Source organism: Hippocampus guttulatus, chromosome 10 (assembly GCF_054856545.1).
Source record: "Hippocampus guttulatus isolate MCC_2025c chromosome 10, RoL_Hgut_1.0, whole genome shotgun sequence".
NCBI lineage: Eukaryota > Metazoa > Chordata > Actinopteri > Syngnathiformes > Syngnathidae > Hippocampus > Hippocampus guttulatus.
In genome coordinates this window covers 7,406,990-7,428,809 of record NC_141270.1, presented here as the reverse complement: position 1 = coordinate 7,428,809, position 21,820 = coordinate 7,406,990, and the positions used below count along the sequence as shown (strand labels likewise).

Below are 21,820 nucleotides of genomic sequence, written 5' to 3'. Positions count from 1 at the left end.
TTTTTGCGACACAATACATACCGTTTTTTAAAATCTTGCACACAACAAATATGCAATAAAAAAATTAACTAAAAATAATACTAAAGTAATAAAAACTAAAACGAAGTATTTTTGAACCCCCCCCCAAAACAAATCCAATAAAAACTTGCTCTGAAAACCAAATAGCAAAAATAATAATAATAATAATAAAATAAAATTGAAATAAAGAACATCTACAATAAAAATTGCAGCAGTATTACAACCCTAGCCACAACTGAGACCTGCTTTCTGCTGGTCTAAATTTTAGTCACCAAACTGTCAAGTGCGCCGGTGGCGTGTAAAAAAAAAAACAAAAACGCTGTGGGCATGCCAGAACCCCCAGCAAGAGTCTGCCAAATAAACCAAACATGGGTTGCACTCGCACACGAATCATGTGCGCTGTCGACAAAAACAGAGCCCTCTGTGTCTACAGTTACAAGTCCACTTTTGGAATTGAACAACTAAAATCAATGAGGTTTTCCCAAATCCATATTCGAATTTACCGAGATGCTCCGGTCTACATGCATGTGAAACAATGTTAATTCTGTTGTGGCTTAACATTCCATTTCTGTTTCTATGTTACAATGTCCACCTAAAAAATAAGCACAAAGGAGAAGAGAAAACTCACTGTCACTGGCGCCTTGATTCTCATCCCAGTTGCGCACATAATCATCCTGCACAAAGACATAGAAAAGAATCAAGTGAGATGCTGAAGAACCGCAGACAATGAATGCAGTTTTTTAAGTAAGAAGTGCCATTAGCACCACACGCTGATTATCATGTGCACATTTTGTCTTGACAACATGATGATGAGCACAGCGAGACGCGTACGTGAAATGAGTGTGCATCTGTATGGAAATGAGTCTGACTAATGTCTTGCTGTTTACCTGCACGCTTAGACATATGGCGCCGAGGGCCGATGGCTTTTCAAGTGCTCTGTAGTGCTTGGAATTTGAATATGATGTCGAAGCCATGCACATATAAAGACAATCAACACGTCGGAGAGAGTTTATGTTAACACTTAGAAGAACTGACCTCCACTTCCTGATGAAATGACGGCAAAAGGAGAGAAAAAGAGTGGAAATTAGTGGAAAGTAGTGCATTTTGCATACTGACTCTATCAAGCTAAAAAGTGGATGCGTTTGCTTCAGAAATCAGTCGATATAATAATTATACAGCACAATTCTCCATATTTTCTGGCTATATTCCCAAATAAATTCTGCCTTTACAACAACACTCACTGAAAGTTTAAGGTAGGCATGCAGGTTAGAGGAAAAAAAATGATGTTTATACTGTAGATATCTTTTTTTAATACAGTGGTACCGCTACTTACGAAATTAATTGGTTCTGGAAGAAATTTCTTCACTAGAAAATTTTGTAAGTAGAGACGCGTTTTCCATGTAAATGCCCTAATTTGTTCCAATTTAGACAAAAATGTTTCCTAAAGCATCAAAATGTGTCACAAATACATGTTACAATGAGATCATTGCATAATAAATGAGAGTTGTGCATAATGTACAAAACAAATAATCGAGTAAAGAATAAAAATGATGGACATTTAACTTTTTTTGCCCTCTTTAGTCCATGACCTCACTCAGAAATGTTTTTTGCCTGGCGTTTTGTAAAGAACTGATCCAAGGATGTTTGTTTTTGTCGGCTTTTAACAATCCTTCGAAAATGTCCACGGCAAACATCAGCATAGCGAGCGATCACTTTTTCTGGGTGATTCACATTTACGTAAAACTATCGGAACACCTCAAGGCCCGAGGGGCGAACGACGAGGACGCTGCATAGACACATATCTGTCTATCTACACACATAGACACATATGCTAGAGGCCCCTCTTAGCAAATGGGCTGCACCAAGGTTTGGTTAATTATTTTGACAGCAGACGGGGTTGAAGACTGGATTTGGGCGGGCTTAATAGCTGAAGATGACAGCCATTTTTTTGTGTAGTAAATTTACTGTAAGATTCTTACGCTGCATTGGTAACAGTTAGATGCCTTTGTTCTTTACTTGATTATTTGTTTTGTACATTATGCACAACTCTCATTTATTATGCAATGATCTCATTGTAACATGTATTTGTGACACATTTTGATGCTTTAGGAAACATTTTTGTCGAAACAAAGTTTACACTGCTTTTTTAAGACACAGGATTTGGGTTCAAATCCTGGTCAGGGCACTTGGACATTTCACCCAATTTTTGTTACTTTTGACCCAGTAGTTTTAAGGGTGCACAATGTTGTTATTCGTGTTTTCCTCAATTTGACAAACTGAGAATGGCAATTTGGCCCCTTTCCGTGGTAAGTGTATGCGTCAAAATGGAGTTTTTGTAAAGTTCGCTGCCACCATTTATTGCTTGCATCGCAAACATTTGCTCAGTAAAAAACTGGCAGAGAAATGATTCATATATCAAAAATGTTGTTGTCACTCATGAGTTATACCAAATAATGAAAATGTAACTTTGGCAGGATAAAATGTTGACCATCAAAAAACACTCACCCCATGGCTAATCTCATTATTGTGAACGAGAACAAATATCTCAGTAGTCCTTGACAAGCAGCCACGATACATATCTTCTTTTTGAGCCTATTCATGAGATATTTACCACGGCTCAGTGAGACTTCATCACTTGCCGCACTGCAAAAAGGTGCCAAACGCCTCTGAGCCGTTCTTCTTTGACCTGCGCAGTGTGATCATATGCAAGTAAATATTTTCATCACTGTCAAAACCCTCCAGTCGAGTATCAAAACATTTCCCGCCTGCGCACCTCCTCCATCGTCGGTGACAACACACTCCCTTGCCAGAAAGCCAACATGTGCCTGCGGAATGAACTCAATACTCCGTTTGGGTGGTGAGCAACTGTCTGGCTTTTGTAGTTTGTAGTTTACAACCTGACCATTAATCCCGTGTTTACCGCATCTCCTCGATTGATGACTCAGGACATGAATTATTCAGTAATCCCTATTTGTGCCACTGCCAGGACCAGTGAGGAAAATGTCCCGCTGCACTGACACGACTGGAAATCAATGACTTGAAAAGGTGCACGAGTGTGCGCAAATGGAGGAAACACACACACACACACCCGTACACGCACGCCCCTTTGAGAGTACAATGTAAGTGAGCATGTTGATATGCAGGGCTATGTCACACTGCTGTCTCATGGTTCTGGCTTGCTGTGGCAATTTTTTTCTTTTCCCGCAGAAATAAACACATGGGGCTCTATTTTCATAACCGGTATAAATCCGGTGTGGCAAGCAGCATAAATCTGCACTGGTAATTTTGCAGATGTTCGCCAGACTATATATATATTTTTAAAACGGTGGTTTGCGCCGTTGAGGGTGTGAACACAGTTGACACACTTACATCTCACGTGGTGGCTTCTCTCTGTGCAAAAGGATGCTTTGATCCCTTCGTGACCGCAGCATTGTCATTGCTCACTCAGTACAGTAGTGGTTTAAAAGCTATAATAATGATGGCAATACTAATGTGTCATTAATTTGTTTTCCCACTTATTCTGAGGTTTTGATGTTGCCATATTTCTGAATTAAATTACATCCATGCTCTTGAATCTGTCTGCGTGTGCCCCATTCGAATTCATCATAATCGCATTAGAATACATACATCAAAGTTTAGCGATCTGATCAGACACTTTAGATCAAATTTTTGCCACCGAATTGCTATTCCTACAGGCATATCTTTACGGAGACGAGGGCCTGTTGGGGGGAGGCAGGAGTGTCTGAGCGAGATCTGTGGTTGACAGCAGCTTCGGTGTGTGCGTGCTCCGAGTGTTTTGTCTATTACTGCTGCGTGTTGTGAAGTTCACTGCCACCATACAGAGCTCATATCTTGAATTTTTTTCATTCAAATCAAACCAAAATAAAAAGGACAATTTTAGAATGATGTATCTTAAGGCACCACTGTAGATGGGACAAAGCTTTCAACACAAGCTTGGTTGAAACTGAAAAACAGGACTATGTGATCACATGTAGCGATCTGTTCTGCTAAATTTTCATGACGACACTGTATGATTTCAGTCGTCTCAAATTTGAGCTGCGACCGCTATCCAGCAGTGTCTGACGTCTCGAGAAATCATCTCACACAGCGAGTCTGCCTCAGGATTGGATCAATAGGAAGACAGCGTGAAACACAGTCAAAGCCTCAGTCTTAAATGCAGGAGGCAGACTTGCTGTGGTCATGTAATCTGGCTAAAGCTAATGCTAATTGTCTATGCAAACTAAACACGTGTCACCTCTGGCTCTGTTTGCAACACTAACATCTGAAGGTGAACCTGACCACACTTTCCAGCACACCAGTATGGCAATTGATAGATTTTGACTCCCTGTTGCCATGGCAGCGCTATGTGGTGGCCGCCCACCGTCTTTTCCATTAGTCTGAAATTCACTCTCGTCATTCCTTGTATGCTTCATAGTTTGTTCACAGTGTGAACATTTCACAATTTTAAAGAGTCCCCCAGTGTCTTAACATAATACCCTAAGGATCAAGAATCACAGTACAGTGCAACTGTGAGCTGGGGTGGAGCAGGGGATTTGACACGACTGAGGTTTTGCAGGCTGCCTCCTGTCATCCTATTGCCAAGCGTATGCAGAACAGCGTTATGCTCTCGCCGGCGAAAGCATATACAGAATAGCGGGCTGGATTTTTTTGAGCTGTGACTGGCAGAGAGCAAAACCTGTTTCTGCATGTTTAAGACCGTGGAGGCTGGACGCTTGGAAATGGTTCTGAATCTTCACCCATGCTAGGTGATCATGTCATTGGCGGAGGAACTCGATATGGGGGTGGGTTCTATGTAAATCAGCCTCATTGTTATGTAACAGTGGGCAGGAAATGCAGAAGAGCTCACACACACACACACACACGGAAATAGGTAGAAAAGATTTTACTTTGTGTTTAATGTTCCTGTAAATTGAACACAATGTTCTTAATCTCACGCAGCACAGAGAAACGTGTTAACAACCCCGTCGTGACTACAAGGCGCTCTAAAGCAGCCATGCCTGTGCGAAGCCCCTGTCAGCACGCTGGCTGTCACATTGGAGTTTTTATATATATTTTTTCCATCTCATTCTTCTACTCTTTCTCTGTGATGTTCACAGGCTCACAGCTAACAATGAGGTGCCCTAAAGTGGCCATGCCAGTTAGATAAAAAAATATATAAATCCCTTCTCGTTATCCCACCTTTCTCTGCTTGGAAGCATGCACCCACGGCCAACAAAGAGGTACTTTAACGTGGCAACGCAAAGAGACTATCTTCAACGGGAAGCTATATTTTCAAGTTTTAGACAATTGTGGCGGATAACTGCTGTTGTAAATGAAGGCACTCAAATTCTCATCTGGTCGGGGGGAGGCGACTAATGCCGGACTCTCGATTGCGTTTTGCGGTGCCGTTTTAGCCGTGCCCCAAAAATCAGGAAAACTGAAATGGTGAAAAACAGTTTCATGCTCTAAATATCTCCACAAACTAAATACTATATAATTTTCAGTCTTTGCACGTGGTTTCAGCAAGGATCTTCAAACATATAAAATGTGTGTGGAAACATACCTCTGAATTCAGATGGCAGGGACCATATTTTTCGGACCATTCGACGCACCATATTAGGCGCAATGTCAATGAACGGATGTATTTGAATACATTATCATACATAAGGCATGACAGGTTATCAGGCGTATTATCATTGTGAAGCATGATATGTTAAATAGTTTATTCTAATTGTACCGTATGTTTATTTGACTGATTTAGGCTATAATGCTAGGCTCAGACCGAACTTGAAATCAGGTAGCGCTGTGTGTCTCGCTTGCTTTTGTTCGCCGTGTAGCTACTTCGGGGTTGCTTTGAGCGGAGAAAAGAAAAAGATCCTCAGACAGATGAAGAAAACACCTCCAAAAACAAACATTGCGAGTCAATCCGGTGACCGGTAGTTGTGTTATTACTTTGGCTAATGCTAAATGCTATCTTGGTTGACAGTTCAACAGATGTAAACAAGTCAATGCACTCATCATTATCCAACCTATTTTGCTTGGTTCTTGAAGCTATTGGAAGTGGATCGTGCCAACATCTTAGACGCAGAAGTAGGGAGCTGCTCTAGTTCCAGTATGACGCAAACATTGACACCTGCTAGCGATGAGATGCGGAGGAGAATGAGGACGCGTACGTAATGTGAAGGAATTTGAATTGAGGACAATAAACTGAAAAGCAGACATCCATCAATACATAATGCGCAGCAACTATTTGTGTACAAAGAATAAAAAGTCGATTTTTCAAAATGTCCCCTTCAACCGAATCGATTCTGACAAGTGTGAACGCACCCAAAAATACAACTTACAAACCCACATTGTGATTAAAGACACCATAAGGGGGGAGAAAACTGACATATCCAGGACAGAAACGCTGTGATTTCCGTTCTTCCTGTTAAACAGAGCATGGAAGTTCTCCCTTTGCAACCCAACATGGCCGTCTGATTGACAGCTCCCCATCCTCCTTATAAATAAGCCGCAGAGCCTGCTGTCCCCTTGTAGAATCCAGCGTAAGTCGAGAGTAACTGTGTCAAAAGAGAGAGCTTCCGACACTTGCTGGGTGGATGGCAATAAAAGGGTTAGAAAGAATGCATCTGTACGCGCGTCTGTCAGGATGCGCCGGTGACTGACAGGTGCTTCTCGGCAAATGTGGTGCTGTCGGACGCGCTCAGCGTCGAATCTCCTCGGGTGGGCGTCGACACATTGACAGCACCGCGCCGCACCGCTGCCTCGTCAACAAAAGGATGCCGTTATAACACTGTGACTCGGATAAAGATTTGGGTTCTGACCTTTTTCCTCATAATCACAAACACAGAGCAACAATACACGCTGGAATGGCTACGGTCATTTCTTATACACTCCTATTCAATACAGAGTAACATCCCCCCCCCCCCCCCCATTTTGCTGCTGTAGACTGCAGATTTCCCCAATGTGGCACAAATAAAGGTTATCTTATCTGATCTTAAAATTGAATCGTGAAATTGCTCGTTATGCATGTTTCATTATCCTTATAGCTTATGCAGTTTTTGGACTATTTTTCATCAACAGGAATGTGACTTTGTTCCTGCCATATTTCCCCGTCCTTTCTTTAAATTAATGAACATCTCAGTTGCCAAAAATCATTTTTTCTCTGGCTATTCCTTCCAGACATTAAAGGGTTAATGTGTGTGGCAGCAGAGCCCAGCACAGTGAGCGTAAAAATGAATATTTGAAAAATGCGTTTTCGATATTTTACAATGTTCAAAGTAGATAAGGAAGCACAGACATCATTTATTTCTCAGGATTTAACTGACAGTTAAAGGATGCTGGTTTATTTTTGTGTATTTATTCCCCAGTAACGATAAACAGTGGTGCCTTGAGATCAAAACTTGACAAAATCCAGCCACATCACTTTCCATGCAATAGTAAAACGATATCAGTTGGTGGCAGTAATATACAGGTATATACCGTTAAGCTAAATTGCCAATCACGGCTCGACCCTACAGGAGAAGAACCAAGATGGACAATGTATAAGCTACAGGCGTGTTTTGTACTGTCTGACGATTAAGTAAAGAGCAAATGTTCTTCATGTTGATTTTTATATGCTATAATGCTGTTACGTTCAAGTTTATCTTTTGAAAAAAAATCAATTTAAAAATGTGGGTGTTATTTCCATGTATCATCATTGTAGGATTTTTTTTTTGGTTGGTTTGCTTAAATGTTTCTGCTCATTATATGTTTTTAGAACCTCTTCCTACTAAACTCTCGCTTTTGAAACCCCAAAATGTAACAGCGCCTAAGCCATCAAATATAATAGTCCTACAGAATTTCTACCACAGAGTTTTAGACAGTGAGGGTCTGATTTGTCACCTGTACTGCAGAATGAGGCTGCACACAGTAAGCGGTCTGTCCAAACAACCCCCCCCCCCTTCCCCGAACATCCCTGGAGGGCTCATCAAGGATGGACTGCATGCCCTCCACCTTCTGCCGCTCACAACCCCTTCTCATCCTCTGCCACCTCACAACAAGAAAAAAACAAAAAAGACCCCACACAAAAAAAAAACCCAATACATTTTTCCTTTTCATCTTTTTTTTTGGTCCTCTTTCCATACGTCAACGTTTGAGATATTTGTAGTTATTTCTTAGCTTCTTAAAGCCGATCGCAAGGAAGCACCGTTCTGACTTAAACTAGGCCAGATAGCGCCGTCCTAAAGCAATCTGATGAAATGCAGTGAAACATCGTACATCGCGTTCATACATTGAGCCACTTATCACTTCCACCCTGCTTGAGGATCACACTCTTGCCACCGGCGTCACTTTCTACATCGCACGAGACACCTGAGATGAAACAAAACCGCCCAACACCTTGGTCATGCTATACATGCTATATTGTTATTCTCCTCACAATGCATGAGAAGTGGGTCTGCTCAGCACATGGATGTCGAACGACTGACTCCAGGGGACAGATTTCCTTCTCTTAGCCCAGAGGGAAGCTTCAAAATGGATGCGCACGTGTTACATGCAGGAGCTCATACTTTGTTCTTTTTTTTTTTTTGGGTGTGTGCTGGAAACCACAATGAGATTGATGAACAAAGCTGTGATGTAAAATTACAAAAAAAAAAAAAAAAAAAGTGCCTGCCGAGAAATGACTCAAAAGTGATATATGGGATCATTTTTACCGTTTCGGGTCAGTGAAAAGTTTGACTTTTTTTGAAAAGCCTGCTGGGTTTGGTATTGATTTTCTGTCTTTATTTGTCATACATTGTATCTGCGAGAGTGTATTTCATCTCTGGCAACAACAATTTTCAATCACAGCTTTGTTCTTGTGTGAACTTAAAACAACTGATGTAGTGCACACTCGCCTTTGTTGTTCACTTCAAACCCCGGTCTGTGCAATGTTTGCACTGATGTGTTCAACAAAATCAATCGGCAAAACAGAAATTATATAAATGCAACACTCTGGAGCTTAACAGATATGGCTTTTGTATTACAAATGATTCAATCAAAGGACATTTCGAGGAGAGAGCTGAAATGCAGTATTTTATGCAGCACGATGTATTCAAAAATGTGACGCAATGCACTAATTGAGCTATGGTGATGAAGTGGACTAACAATGTTAGTTTGTAAATTTTTTTTTGTCTTTTTTCTTCCCCCGCAAAAAAAAAAAAAAGTCAAGGTAAAATGAAGAGCAATTGCAGACACAAAGCAACACTTGATCTTCACAGAACTGTGCTTTACACTTTCCCAGCTGTAAAGTACGGTCAATAATGCCGCCTATACTGTAATTAAATCTGTCTTTGTGAGCGAAAGAACTTGGTACAAAACGGCAAGAACCTTCACTTCACTTAGCTCGATGGGGGGGTTGCTGGAAGGACACGCCAATCGTCTTAAACACCGTTTACGATAAAAAAAAACCCTGCTTTAATGCAGTTCTGAAAATAAATAAATATACGTAAAAACTGCCGCTTTCATTTGCAGCGCTGCTTTCTAAACCGTCCACCCTCCAGAATGCTTCTTCTCAGCAATTACAAGGTTTTTGTGGTCTAAAAAAAAAATGAACCCATGAGAGAAATAAACTGTACAACTCCATTAAAAAAAATGGGAGAGAAAACGTAGTGGGTAAAGCCTCTTTTAAGTGGGGATGTGGCTGTGTCCGGAATTGAACAATCACATTCAGACTAATGAGGATGAGGTCAGTACACACCTGTCACCATTTAAAGTGACCGCAATTAACCCCAAATAAATTTCAGCTGTTCAAGGAGGCTGTTTCCTCACGTCGTATCTTACATCATCCTAAGAGAACTTGCACAGCATCAAAGAGATGTAATTTTTGATAAGTATCAGGAGGAAGGTAGAAAGGAATTTCCAAAGCAATGAATATACTCTGGAGCTCAGTGTAGACAGTCAAAAGTGACATGACCGAGAATTGCATGTTCCTCCCCAAAAAGATGAAAAGAAGAAAACTGGGGGGGGGGCTGTCAAGAGGCAGACAGCAACATTGAAGGAGATACAGGAATTTCTGGTAAGGACTGGATGTTCACTACATCTGACAACAATCTCCTGTCTTCTTCATATTTGGCATGAGGTGGCAAGACGCCTTACCGTACGAAAGAAAATACTCTTGCTGTTGTTGTTGTTGTTGTTGTTTTAATGGAACGGGACCTTAGTCCAGTGTTTTTCAAACTTTTTTGAGCCATGGCACACTTCTTTAATTGAAAAAAATCTAGCGGCACGCCGCTAGCTGAAAATGTGAACCCCCCGCTTATTTTAACAATTAACCGTTTTTAACATTGAATAATGACGTTACAACAGCTTGAATTGGAATCAAATGAACACAAAGAAAACAGTATTTTATCGTCTTTCATATTTATTGTTTCACCGTCGTCCTGCATTCATGCGTCACAAATTTGCTTGGCTCTCTTCAAAACACAAGGCAATTGGCTAGCTGTTGCTGCTCCCTAGCGGTATGGGAGGGTACTAAATTATTACTTTCTGGGCGAAAGACCGCACAAGCATACAAATTGGATATTTTCCTGCGGTACACCTGACAATGTCTCGCGGCACTCGGGTTAAAAAACACTGTCTTAGTCCATTATGAACAGTTCCAGATACCCGCTCGTGTTTGCACAACTCTCTTAAAATTCTACTAGAATAGTTGAACTTTTGGGGGTCATCAGAGGTACTTTAACCGACAGGTTTGTGCTGACTGCAATTTAACACATTTAAAATTGATTGCTTCATTCCGAACACAACCACAGTACTGTACGTCCCCCACTTATACGAGGGTGTGCACATTTGTGCAACCGCAGTATCTCAATTGTTGACTTTTACTATGCCTCTCCCAAATAGTGTTAAATTATGTTATTACATTCAAGGTGTATTCGTAAAATTGGCTTATTTGCGTTTACACTAGACCGGTTACTTAAATGGCCTTTTATGGAATATTTTTCTCTACGATAAGTGGCCTGTTTGCAGCATATTGCAGTGTTCAGGTGTGGTAGAAGTAGAAGCGGGTCTCTGGGAACTATCATGCGTGAAGTACTCAACAGGCAGAGCTTTCTAGCACCTGTGAGGTAGGACCGAGAACAAAAAAACTGCTTTGAAATATTTTTGTTCTTTTTTTTTTTTTTTTTTTTTGCACCTCTTCTCTTTGGAGGCTGTGGCAGCGAAATGAATTTGTTATTTGTTCCTGTCGGTTATTGATTTGCAAATTCACGCCCTGTTCTTCTGCACTACCCGCGTCCTTCAGAAGTGGACTAACACTGCAGCGTGGAGACAAGCATTTATTCCCCCCCACCGCTTCAATTACAGCCTGCGTAGGGTTTTGGTGGGAAGCCAGAAACATCTCACAACACAGCGGCAATCGCCCCCTACCTACCCCCCAAGCCCCAAAAATATCCTCGTCTCTTGAGATGGATGAAGGTGCCCGTTTCATCAACACACCGCTGGACTTTCTGCAGTCTCATGCCTAATCTGGGTTCCGATAAGGAGCAAGCTGCATGACGAGCAAGACTAATGGCTTTTTGATGAGCTCTTATCGTCATTCGCATCTGCATCAGCACAGTGGAGAGCTTTACGCATGAACTGTCGAGTCGCAAAGCTACCGTCGAGCGCTTGTAGAATGACTCACCGCTCATGCTGAGTGTCTGTGCCTTAAGAGACATTTTGTGACCCCGACTGAAAGTCCCCCAAAAAAAAAAGGTGTTTTTTTTTTTTTGGGACTTTCGAGCACAAACTTTTCTGAGCTGAGTGACGGCAGTGAACTCATGTGAACTCACTTCACGACAAGCAGCAGTTTGGCACAGCCAGCAAACTCCCCCCCCCCCCCCCCCCAAAAGAAGCTTCAAGCTGTTTAATGTCACCGCCAATTTAGGTGACTGTCAAAATAAACATCAGACAAAGTAAATTTACATGTTGTGTACTTCAAACAACCGCATAACTTTGCCTTAAAGTCCAATAACTTAATGCTATCATGGGAAACGTCATCGACGGATGACATCTATGTGGCAGTCTGACAACAATTCAAGCAACCAAGATTTGAGCACAAACACATAGAAAGACAATACCAGTAACACTCATATAATTGAGTGCTGTTTTGTTTATTCATTAAAAAAAACATTATTTTAGTTTGATGAGTGATGCTAACGTATATCAATAGCATATCCATTCGTTTTCAATGGGATCTATGAATATTTCTCTCAGGTGATTGTGGATGTGGTAGAAGGCAATAATAAGGATTGCCAGTAGCTTCCCCAAGTGCCATTCTGCATATGTAATGTGTGTGTGTGTGTGTGTATGACGGGGTCTGATGTGTGTCGTGAGGTTGGCATAAAACGTACTTATTAACTAGCCGGCGCAGACCGGATGGTCTTGGGTTGCAGAAATGGGAGAGAGGTGTGTTCGTTTCAGATAAGGGTTATTTATTTATTTTTTGCACATCAAGTAAGGGGAATAAAAGTAAAAAGGGTGGGGGGAGTATGCAAAAATGGCCTCATCAATGCACGCTGACATGCATGATGAATGCTTGTCATAAACAGTTTCATACAGAGAAAACTTGGACTGCCGAGCCCTATTCATCATGTAGTTCATATCGTGTCTGCGTTCCAAATCAGCACAAGTTTGGGACAATTTCATGCTTCGGTGATATCACGGGCAGTATCATTTTCAGAAGGGAAATGGAGCAATTGTATGTATTGAATTTACTTTTGATTTCGTGCCATGTGGGCTTCGGGTAGAATGAACTGGTTTGCACTCAGACCTCACAGAGATAATCACATTTTCCCTTATGAGAGCCGTGAATTAAAGTGTATGCGCTTAAAATGCAGAAATATGTAGAGTATCACTAGGAATGTTCCTTTTGTTTCACTGTACAGCCTGTGTCTGCAATCTTGCCATCTTTCACAACCGGCATCCATTATTTAGCACTTAAGATTGCTCAGCTGCACTTTTATACATAATTTGTAACCCTTTATAAGGACAAGAACTCATTTATGACTTACCATTAAGGTAGCAGAGCTCTACCAAAGGAAATGGTCAGGGGAAAGTAAGAACAAAAAAGACCATTTTAAAATGTAATCAAGGAAATGTAAATGGATATCGGTCAAAATGCCCATAAATGGCTGGCAATATGGGCAACTCGGCTTTGAAAAGAGCTGGTAGTGTATTACTTGAATGTCATTGTACCCTACACGGTGCAGGATATGAATATTTTTGGGCTTAACTGCACAATCTTATGAAGCAATCAAACAAATTACTGTACGCAACTCCCAATACTAAGAGATTTCATTGTACCCTGCGGACACTCTATGCCGGATGTAGCAAAGCAGCCCCAGAACATGAGCGAGCACCCTCTGTGTTTCGTAATAGCTCCAGTATACAGCGTTCTTTTCGGTGAGCAGCATGAATAGAGCCTCGGTTATGTTTTCGGATTACTGCAGTTCTTGTCATGATCATTTCCAGCTTAAAAGATATTTATTTTGACAAACAAAAAACATTTCAGTTCAAATTGTGGCCAGGATATGAATCAGTCTGTAACAGCACACCTTATCAGTAAACCTGTATTTTTTATTATCCCCCACCCCAAAAAATATTTCACGGCTAGTTCTAAAGATCTTGCCAAAGAGTTACAAAACTCTGCGCGTTCCCCATTTGCTTCTTCGTGGCTCCCCGCGTTTCTTCGCCCGGGTGGATTTGGTGCATTAGTGGAATGAAACGTTCAGTGCACCTGTCAGATTAAAGGATTGAATTCTATTATTTGTTGACTGTAACTGTTAAACCTAATCCGCTAGTCTTCCCGCGAAATAGATTGAATTGGAGCGTGGATGTATTGGAAGTGAAAAGGGGCCTGTTATCCCCACTCTGCTCTTACCGGGAATACATATTAAATATTTACAGTATTCACTCTGCTGCTTGTGTATTGTGCGTTGCTTTTGCGAGGGGGGGGGGGGATGTGCAATCTTGGTGTGTTTATGGAAGGAGCAGGATGATGATGAGGATGAGGAGGAGAGCTCCTCTTTCATGTGGTGTAGCTTTGATTATTGCTTTCCAGCGTTGGATTAATTTTCAGCATGCTTCTCTCAGAGGACTGGGCAACTGTGTCAACATCAATTTGTGTCATCGGAATACCTATGGCGACTGTGCTGAGTGCATGTGATTCACAGAGACCGGCGCTCGCTCATTGTCAAGTTCGCAAGGGGCGACGGGAACTGATTGCATATCATCCGTTTGATTATATAAACCGTGTGTTGCCTTCTCATGAATGAAGAGGAGCGCGTGGACAGTTCCCGGCAAATGAAGGTTTCCGGGTGGCCTGCAGATGGCCCCTGGAGCGGGATAGAGTCATCATACTCCCAGAGATGCTCGCTGCATTTTGACACTGTCGCGCGCGCGTGCGCACACACACACACACACGCACACGGACTGGTGTTGCTACGGCAGCAAGCTGAAATCAAAGCGCTTTCTACTGGCACACCCCACACCACACACACCCTCACCCACGCCTCTAGGAGGCTCAGTGGCGCCCATATACGTTACTTCTCCTATCATCCTAATCACCCGCAGCGACCTCAACGTCACAACTGGCCTTCAACACACTCACACACACACACACACACACACATACATGATGATCACAGGAAATGCAACAATGAGCGAGTGTGTGTTTCACTGCGATTCGTGACACATATAAAGAGTACCCTGATTACTTTGCTCGCATAATCTAATGAGATCCAAGACGAGAGCGGAAAAACGTACAAATCCTTTGTTCAGATAACTAGAAATGCATCGCGTATGTTTGCTTTTTCACCGCTTTTTTGATTTGATTGAATGGCGCAGACATGTTGTGTGGTTGGATGTAGTCCATCAGTCCATTTTCTATAGAACTTGTCCTCATTAGTCTCGGGAGGGCAGGAGCCTATCCCAGTTATTTTGGACGGAAGGCAGGTACAGGTACAATTTCCATGTCTAATTGAGAAGACATGAAAGTAGAAGACAATACACAGACTAGTTTGTGATGTGAATTGTGAATGTGTCCGTACAACTAGTTAACGCAAGTACACAGACAGACTTGACATGCTTATCCTGAGTTCTGACCTGCTTAAAATTTAGTCGGGACTCGACTCGACTTGCTTTGCCACGGTAACTCGGGACTGGCTTGAAGCTTCAAGGTTAAGACTTGAGACCACTTATGACTTGCACATATTTCATGCATGTTGTCACCAAGTGTCAGTCACAAGACTTACATACTGCCTTCCCGTATGGGGTCTCGGCATAAAATGAAAATTCCCGGCTCCCGTATGCTGCTTCAACTGGGTTCGTTTGCATTAAAAGTCACAGGTGGATAGAAGTTGGCTCCGATGCATCAGTTTGCCGGGATCACTGTGTGAAAGTGGCCAAGTTAGAAAACGCGAACTGTTAAGCATGGTAGCACCAACTTCACCCACCTATTTTAATTCTATACATCTCATCCTTTCATGTTCGAAGGCAGCTGGAGCCGATCCCAGCTGACTTTGGGCCCAAGGAGTGGAACCCACTTGAAACTCGTTTTGCATAAATTTGTGCCGTTTGGGGAAAGAAAAAATGGCTCTGTTTTGAGCTGGGCAGACACTTTACCCTTAATTTATCTGCTAATTTGCCATTCAGAGTCACTTTCTATCAGGTGTAATGTAGTTCCTGGCAGATATCTGTTAAAAGGTTACCGTACCACCTCAGTACTTATTCTGGTGTTTTGCGCTACTCTGTGTTTCACATGAGCGTAGCGGTTAGCTCGCTAAACGTCTCCTCTTGTTCGGTGTATCACATGCAGCTACTCCTCACCCTCTAGTGATAACGATACTCGACAGAAGTATGTATGTGCCTCTATGGAGGCAAGGATTAGTGACAATTGTTAGCCGCGATAAATAGCCAACTGCAGCTTGTGCGGCGCAAGTTAGCTTAGCGGCCCATGTTTGTAGTTTCCAAGCAGATGTTAAAGCAAAGATGATGGGTCACTGTTATTTTGACATCTTCAACAAGTGTTATTGCGAATAATCAGGTGAGACAAATTGTATCTAACACGTATACCGTGCTTTGTTTTCACACAGGTGGACCCAAGCAGTTTTGCAGCTTCTCGGGCTCGACAAACACATTACCGTATTTTCCACACTAAAAGGCGCACTGGATTATGAGGTGCAGCTTCAATGAATGGCCTATTTAGTAATTTTTTTTTCATATACTGGACGCACCACATTATAAGACACAGTCTACAATGCATCCACTACATGGAGCTACGCTCAAGCAAATGCCTACAGAACGATCAGATGTCAGTAAAACGTATTCAATAAAGCAGCGACAAAGTTCACTTAACCAACAACAAGTTATAACATCGACTCATTAACGTTGAACTCTCTTGCCACTGCTCTATTTCCGTGTTCAATCGCGTAACCCGATCGCCTTAAGTTGGAAGTCTGCGTTGTCAGCATGTCTCTAGCAAGGAGCCATTTTGGGGTCGAAATATTGCCATAATGACCATACACAAGGCGCATCGGATTTGAAATGTGCGCTGTGAGCTTTTAAGAAAATGGAAGGCTTTTAGGTGCGCCTTTTAGTGCGGAAAATGCGGTAATAGACTAATTGTTAAATGAAATAAGTTACAAAGATACAGCGCATATATCTCTTAGATCTCGATGGTGTTTGGAGGGTTACTCTAACGGTCAATAATGATGTTCAGAATTCCGAGTGAGGCTTCCACTTGGATGTTTTGGAACAAACATTGGTGACATAATCCTGCAAAAACACTATTTCATTACCAGCCCAAGTACAGTTCCATGGGACATTCCGTAGTCAAACTAATCCCTTTCCTATTTTCACATGCATCTCATCCTCCGGGACATGAATGAACACCAATCACAACGCTGCTCTTCCGTATCCCGAGGAGGTTTTTGTATTGTCCTCTTGTAGATCATCAAGCAATAGACTGACGCTCAAATTTCAAATCCCATAATGATACCTCTCCTGAGCTGCACCCCGGATCAATTAAAACACAATTAACCGCATTCGTATGAAACCTAATCCAAGTGCGCTAATGTCCAAATCCTATTGAGGGTCATTTGTAATCAGTTGTCCATAGCCAGAGGCTAAGAAAAAGAAAAAAAAACACCCATACATTCACAGACAAGGCTAATACATCATGACCAGCCTTGCAGGCGTTGGTTGATCAATCCCTGCAGCCTCACTTGAGCCCGCTCCGTGGGGGGAATTTTCACATCAATCCATCTCCACCCCTTCACTGCACTTGCTTAATTCTCTTGTTTGGGAAAGCTCCCGGGACACTTTGGAGAAAGGAAGCAGTATCGCCCACATTAGAGGGGATGTGCACACCGTTAATTGCTTGTTATTACGAGAAAGCCCCAAGTGAAGATACAAGACGAAGTGATGATCCATTTTTTTTTTTTTGCATCTTATGAACCATCACATTGTGGATTTTTTTTCCAAGTGTGCTATTAACTGCATTCTAAGGAAAATTTTCTTTCGTACATAAATACTCCAACTCATAATGCACATTTCATGGAATTAGATGAACACAAGAAGAACCTTTATATCATATACTTTATATATCTATCTATCATACATTTCCGTTTTGGCAGCCTACGTTTGAAGTTTTAATTCCTCGTGAGTAAACATTGCACCCTGTTTTTTTCTCTCCAAGTTTTGCCAAGTTACCGTGCGAATAAATTGTTTCGTGGTTGATGCATCTCATTTTTTGTCGCATGATAGCGCACGCACTTACGTCTCTGAAGCGGTTCCAGTGCTTGATCTTGCGGCTGTACTGGGAAATGGTGGACAGCCACTGCTCATCCTCCATGAAATTGCCCGTTTTTTCCGCCTCCTTCGCGGTTGTGGCAGCGGCGGTGGAGGCGGCCGAGGCCTGGAGGCTGGAGCCGAGCAGCACCAGCACCAGCGGCGGGACCGCGACGCACAACATATCCGTCCTGTAGAGCACGCTGAGTCGACCAAAAAAAAAAAAAAGCCCGAAGAAGACGCGTTCTCGGCTTTCCTCTTCTCAGAGCAAGATGAAGATGAGGAGGAGGAAGAGGAGGAGGATGCTGAAGCTGGAATGAAAAAATGATTAGCTTCGAGGATGCGCTCTTTCTTCTGCGGCGAGGGGAGGGGAGGGGGTGTAGCCTATATTTGAGGGAATGCAAATCCGCTATGGGAAATCAGAAAATGCGGGGGTGAAGTTGTATGAAAACAACCACAAATATACTTGGCCTCCATTGTGAAATAGATGGCATAAAATGTGTATTTCCCCACCACGTGTCCTCTTTCCTTCCAAACGGCCACGTTTTTCACTTAGGTTTTTTTTTTAAATTATTGGTGAACTGTGTATTTTTTGTAAATTTCTGGTTCCAGGTTAAGCAAATCCCAACTCAGTTGCGACAACGAACAGCCCCCTCAAGCCAACAGCCGATCCTCGACACCGAAGATGAAAGTAACTCAGCCACTTCTTACAATGGGCGCATTTGGTGAGTCGAACTTTCAGTCGGCATGTGCTTTGTTTTAACTGGATTTGAAATTGGACTGGATGATTTCAATGCAATGAGATACTGTACAGCACGTGTGTCAAACTCAAGGCCCGGGGGCCAGATCTGGCCCGCCACATCATTTTATATGGCCCGCGAAAGCAAATCAAAGATATCATCTTTCATGATGCTTGCTAAAATCTCTACCAAATTTTCAAATTCTCATTTGCAATAAATAAGAGTGATATGGTAAGCATTTTCTTGTTATCAAACCCTTCCATTACAGTATCTTAAACAATAAACCATTATTCTTGACTTTTTTTATATGGTTTCAGTCATAACAGCCCCCCAAGGGAAACTTACTAAAATCTGGCCCACGACAAAAATGAGTTTGACACCCCTGCTGTACAGCCTTAAGTGCCGAGTCGAAATAATCCAATTTTGGTCAAAAATTGGACTGACTTGGTACTTGGGTGACCCAACTTGGGGTCGTTCTAGATCAACGCAATTCAATTATAAAAGACCGTGAGAGGCTACATCTGCAAGAAAAAGGAAGAGGTGATGCTGCGTTTCTTCTGGCGACTGACACCCCTCTTGGCTTTCCTCTGGCAAAAAATTCAATAAAGGGGAGTAAGTCGCTTTAAATGAGAAGACCAAGACCAAAGAACACGTGCCTTGTGTCCGACATAATAACTGGCTCTCAACATGTGTTTTCTTTTCTTGGCAATATAATCCAGTAATCCTTTGTGATTTTTCAATGGTTGTTCAATAAATTTGCAGAACAATTGCCTGAATGGGGTTTCCATGGCAACATAGCAGTACAGGAAGGTCCAGAGGTTTCCGCCATAGAAAAGAACGCCTTTTTCTTGTCACGATACACAATTGAATGAACGAGGAACGAAATTGTTGGATATGTAGATTTATTGGTAGTTTAGTGCGTGTGTTTTGTGTTTCAGGAGTTTTGAGCAGTGATGCGAAATTCAGAAAGGAAATTTTGCCACAGTTTGGTTTTAGCCACAGGTGCTTCTAGTCATCCGGCAGATAAATGAGATTGTTTACCTGATTTCCTATCTCTGGTGTTTAGTCTGTGGTAATTTCATATTTTGGGTGGGGTGGGGGGGGGGGGTTGTAATGCATGTTATGTGTGTCGATTGCATGTACATTTCTCATGGTTGCACTGTGTCTGCTATGTGTTGAAATAAGATTTTTTTGTCTTTTATTGCGTTGTCATGCAAATATAATCTGCCTTCGGAATGTACTGGCCGAGTGATTTAAAACGATATTAGTCGTGGGACAGTTTCTTTAGCCAATCAGATTTCAGAGGATGTCCACCAATATGTTGTCATGTTTGGGGTCTGATTTAAAAAAAAAAAAAAAAAAATTGAAGGCCTACCGGTAAACACTTTAGAAAAGCATTCCCATCCAAGACTGCAATGTGGGATTCGAGTGCCTCCATACATGTATGCTAATGCAGCCATTCTGACAGATTCATGAAAACCAATTCCCATATGCAACTTTACATATCTCACACCAAGATCCAATTATTTCATGTCACATTGCAATATTTCGTATTCTCGGTACGCGCAGGGCAGCTGGGTGAATATCATGCATGATAAGGGGAACGACCGAAAAGTAGCTGCTGCACCTGCACTCGTAGGCTTCCATTATGTATGAGAGGGTCTATGCACTCAGGGAGGGATGGAGGAAACATGTCTGATGGTATTCAAGTCTCCAGTCACTTCCTATAAAATGACACAGCCACAGGACGTCGGAGGGGGACCTTCAGGTATTGTATGAGCACACTGGGAAGATGTGCTTGAGATGTATGCATAGATTGGTAGCATTATTACAAGCTATCAAGCTCAAGCTTGGCATTGAGCATTCTAACTCAATGCCAAGAGTTGACATGAAACTGTGACATTTTGGACACTCAAAATCCCGATAATGGGGCCAAATAGCTGAGGGAACTGATGGTATCATCAAAAAAATAGGCATCCCTATCTGTTCCTTCTCTCATCAATTTGCAAAAACACGAAGATGTCTGTCAACAAGCTATTGTGAGGGTTTTGCTTGTTTGTAGCTTTTTATCAAACCAAATTAGCTCCCAATTGAGCACATCTGCGCTTGGAAGCTAAATATGATTTATTTCTTGGTAAAATAATATTCGATACAGAATTTTTGTTTTCTTTTGAAGGCTAATTGATAATCATATGTATATAGAGTTATAATACAAGTGACTCGAGCCATCGTGAACGAACACCATTTTTTTTTTTTTTTTAATTGCGGGCGCATTCTGAGAAAATTGCTGTGCGGGGGCAGTGAACTCACTTAACAATATGCAGCACTGTAGCAAATCATGAACAATTCTTCTTAAAAAAAGTGATCAAGCTGTTTAACACCACTTTTAGTTGAGTGCATTTAATATAGCTTAGCCATTCAGTCCGGTAGCTTACTGCTAATTATAATTAGCATCCATGTCGCCGTACTAACACTTTTAGCAACGACCGCAAACGACCCAGCAACATTTGTAGGATGACAATAAAACACCACTGTCATGTATTCGATTTATTTAGCAGAGAACGACGACTATTAATTCCCTTGAGAAGATTTGTCTGTCCACCCCCAAGTGGCCACAGTGGGCACACCAGAAAGAGCAGCTCAATGGTCATTCAAATGATGCGGTGCGACAAAATCTCTGGAATACTAGTATTTGGTTTGATCAAGTTGAATATGATGGCATGTATGTATCTTAAATCACGAGGAGTATTTGGAAACCCCATTTTAATTTAGTTTGAGTCACAAACTTCATCGCCAAGTTGAAGTCAAATCACAAAATAGCGGCATCTTGACAGAAGAGCTAAATATTTGATGGCACGCCACTAAAATGAGCAATCGCTTCACTCGGGGACTAGACACAGTAAGATGACTTATAAATAATGCTGATCAGCATCTCCCTTTTTCTGTTGCTAGTCCTGCGCCTTTACTTCATCATGTCGCTATCGACCACAAGTGTCTCTCCCAAACTCCCCCACACCTCCTGCATCAATCATTTTACAAACCCCAATGACATCGGATCAATACGCACAATAATTGTCATTCTTGGGGACTGAAAAGTTAAGTGGAATGCGCAGGAAATTGAGATACAAGTTTAGTTTGTTCAGCGACCATGCTCTTAACGCCGTACATTTGGGTAACAATCATTTTCAGTTATGAAAGCTGTACGGCTATGAAATGTCTTACGATGCGATTCAAACACCGGCTGAGCAAAATATGCGTAGACCCCCGCAGGT

At 42.0% G+C, this 21,820-nt stretch overlaps 1 protein-coding gene across 1 annotated transcript in view; it reads right to left on the bottom strand.

The window, feature by feature from the left end:
- spock2 (SPARC (osteonectin), cwcv and kazal like domains proteoglycan 2) overlaps positions 1 to 18,164 on the bottom strand; it is a 29,718-nt gene extending 11,554 nt beyond the window's left edge. The window contains exons 1-2 of the mRNA XM_086122550.1: positions 17,798 to 18,164; positions 647 to 692 (exon numbers count right to left, since the gene is read on the bottom strand). Coding sequence (XP_085978676.1) covers positions 647 to 692; positions 17,798 to 17,992 — 241 coding nt within the window. The 5' untranslated portion in view covers positions 17,993 to 18,164. The remainder of the gene's footprint in view (positions 1 to 646; positions 693 to 17,797) is intronic.
- Positions 18,165 to 21,820: the final 3,656 nt, after the last annotated feature.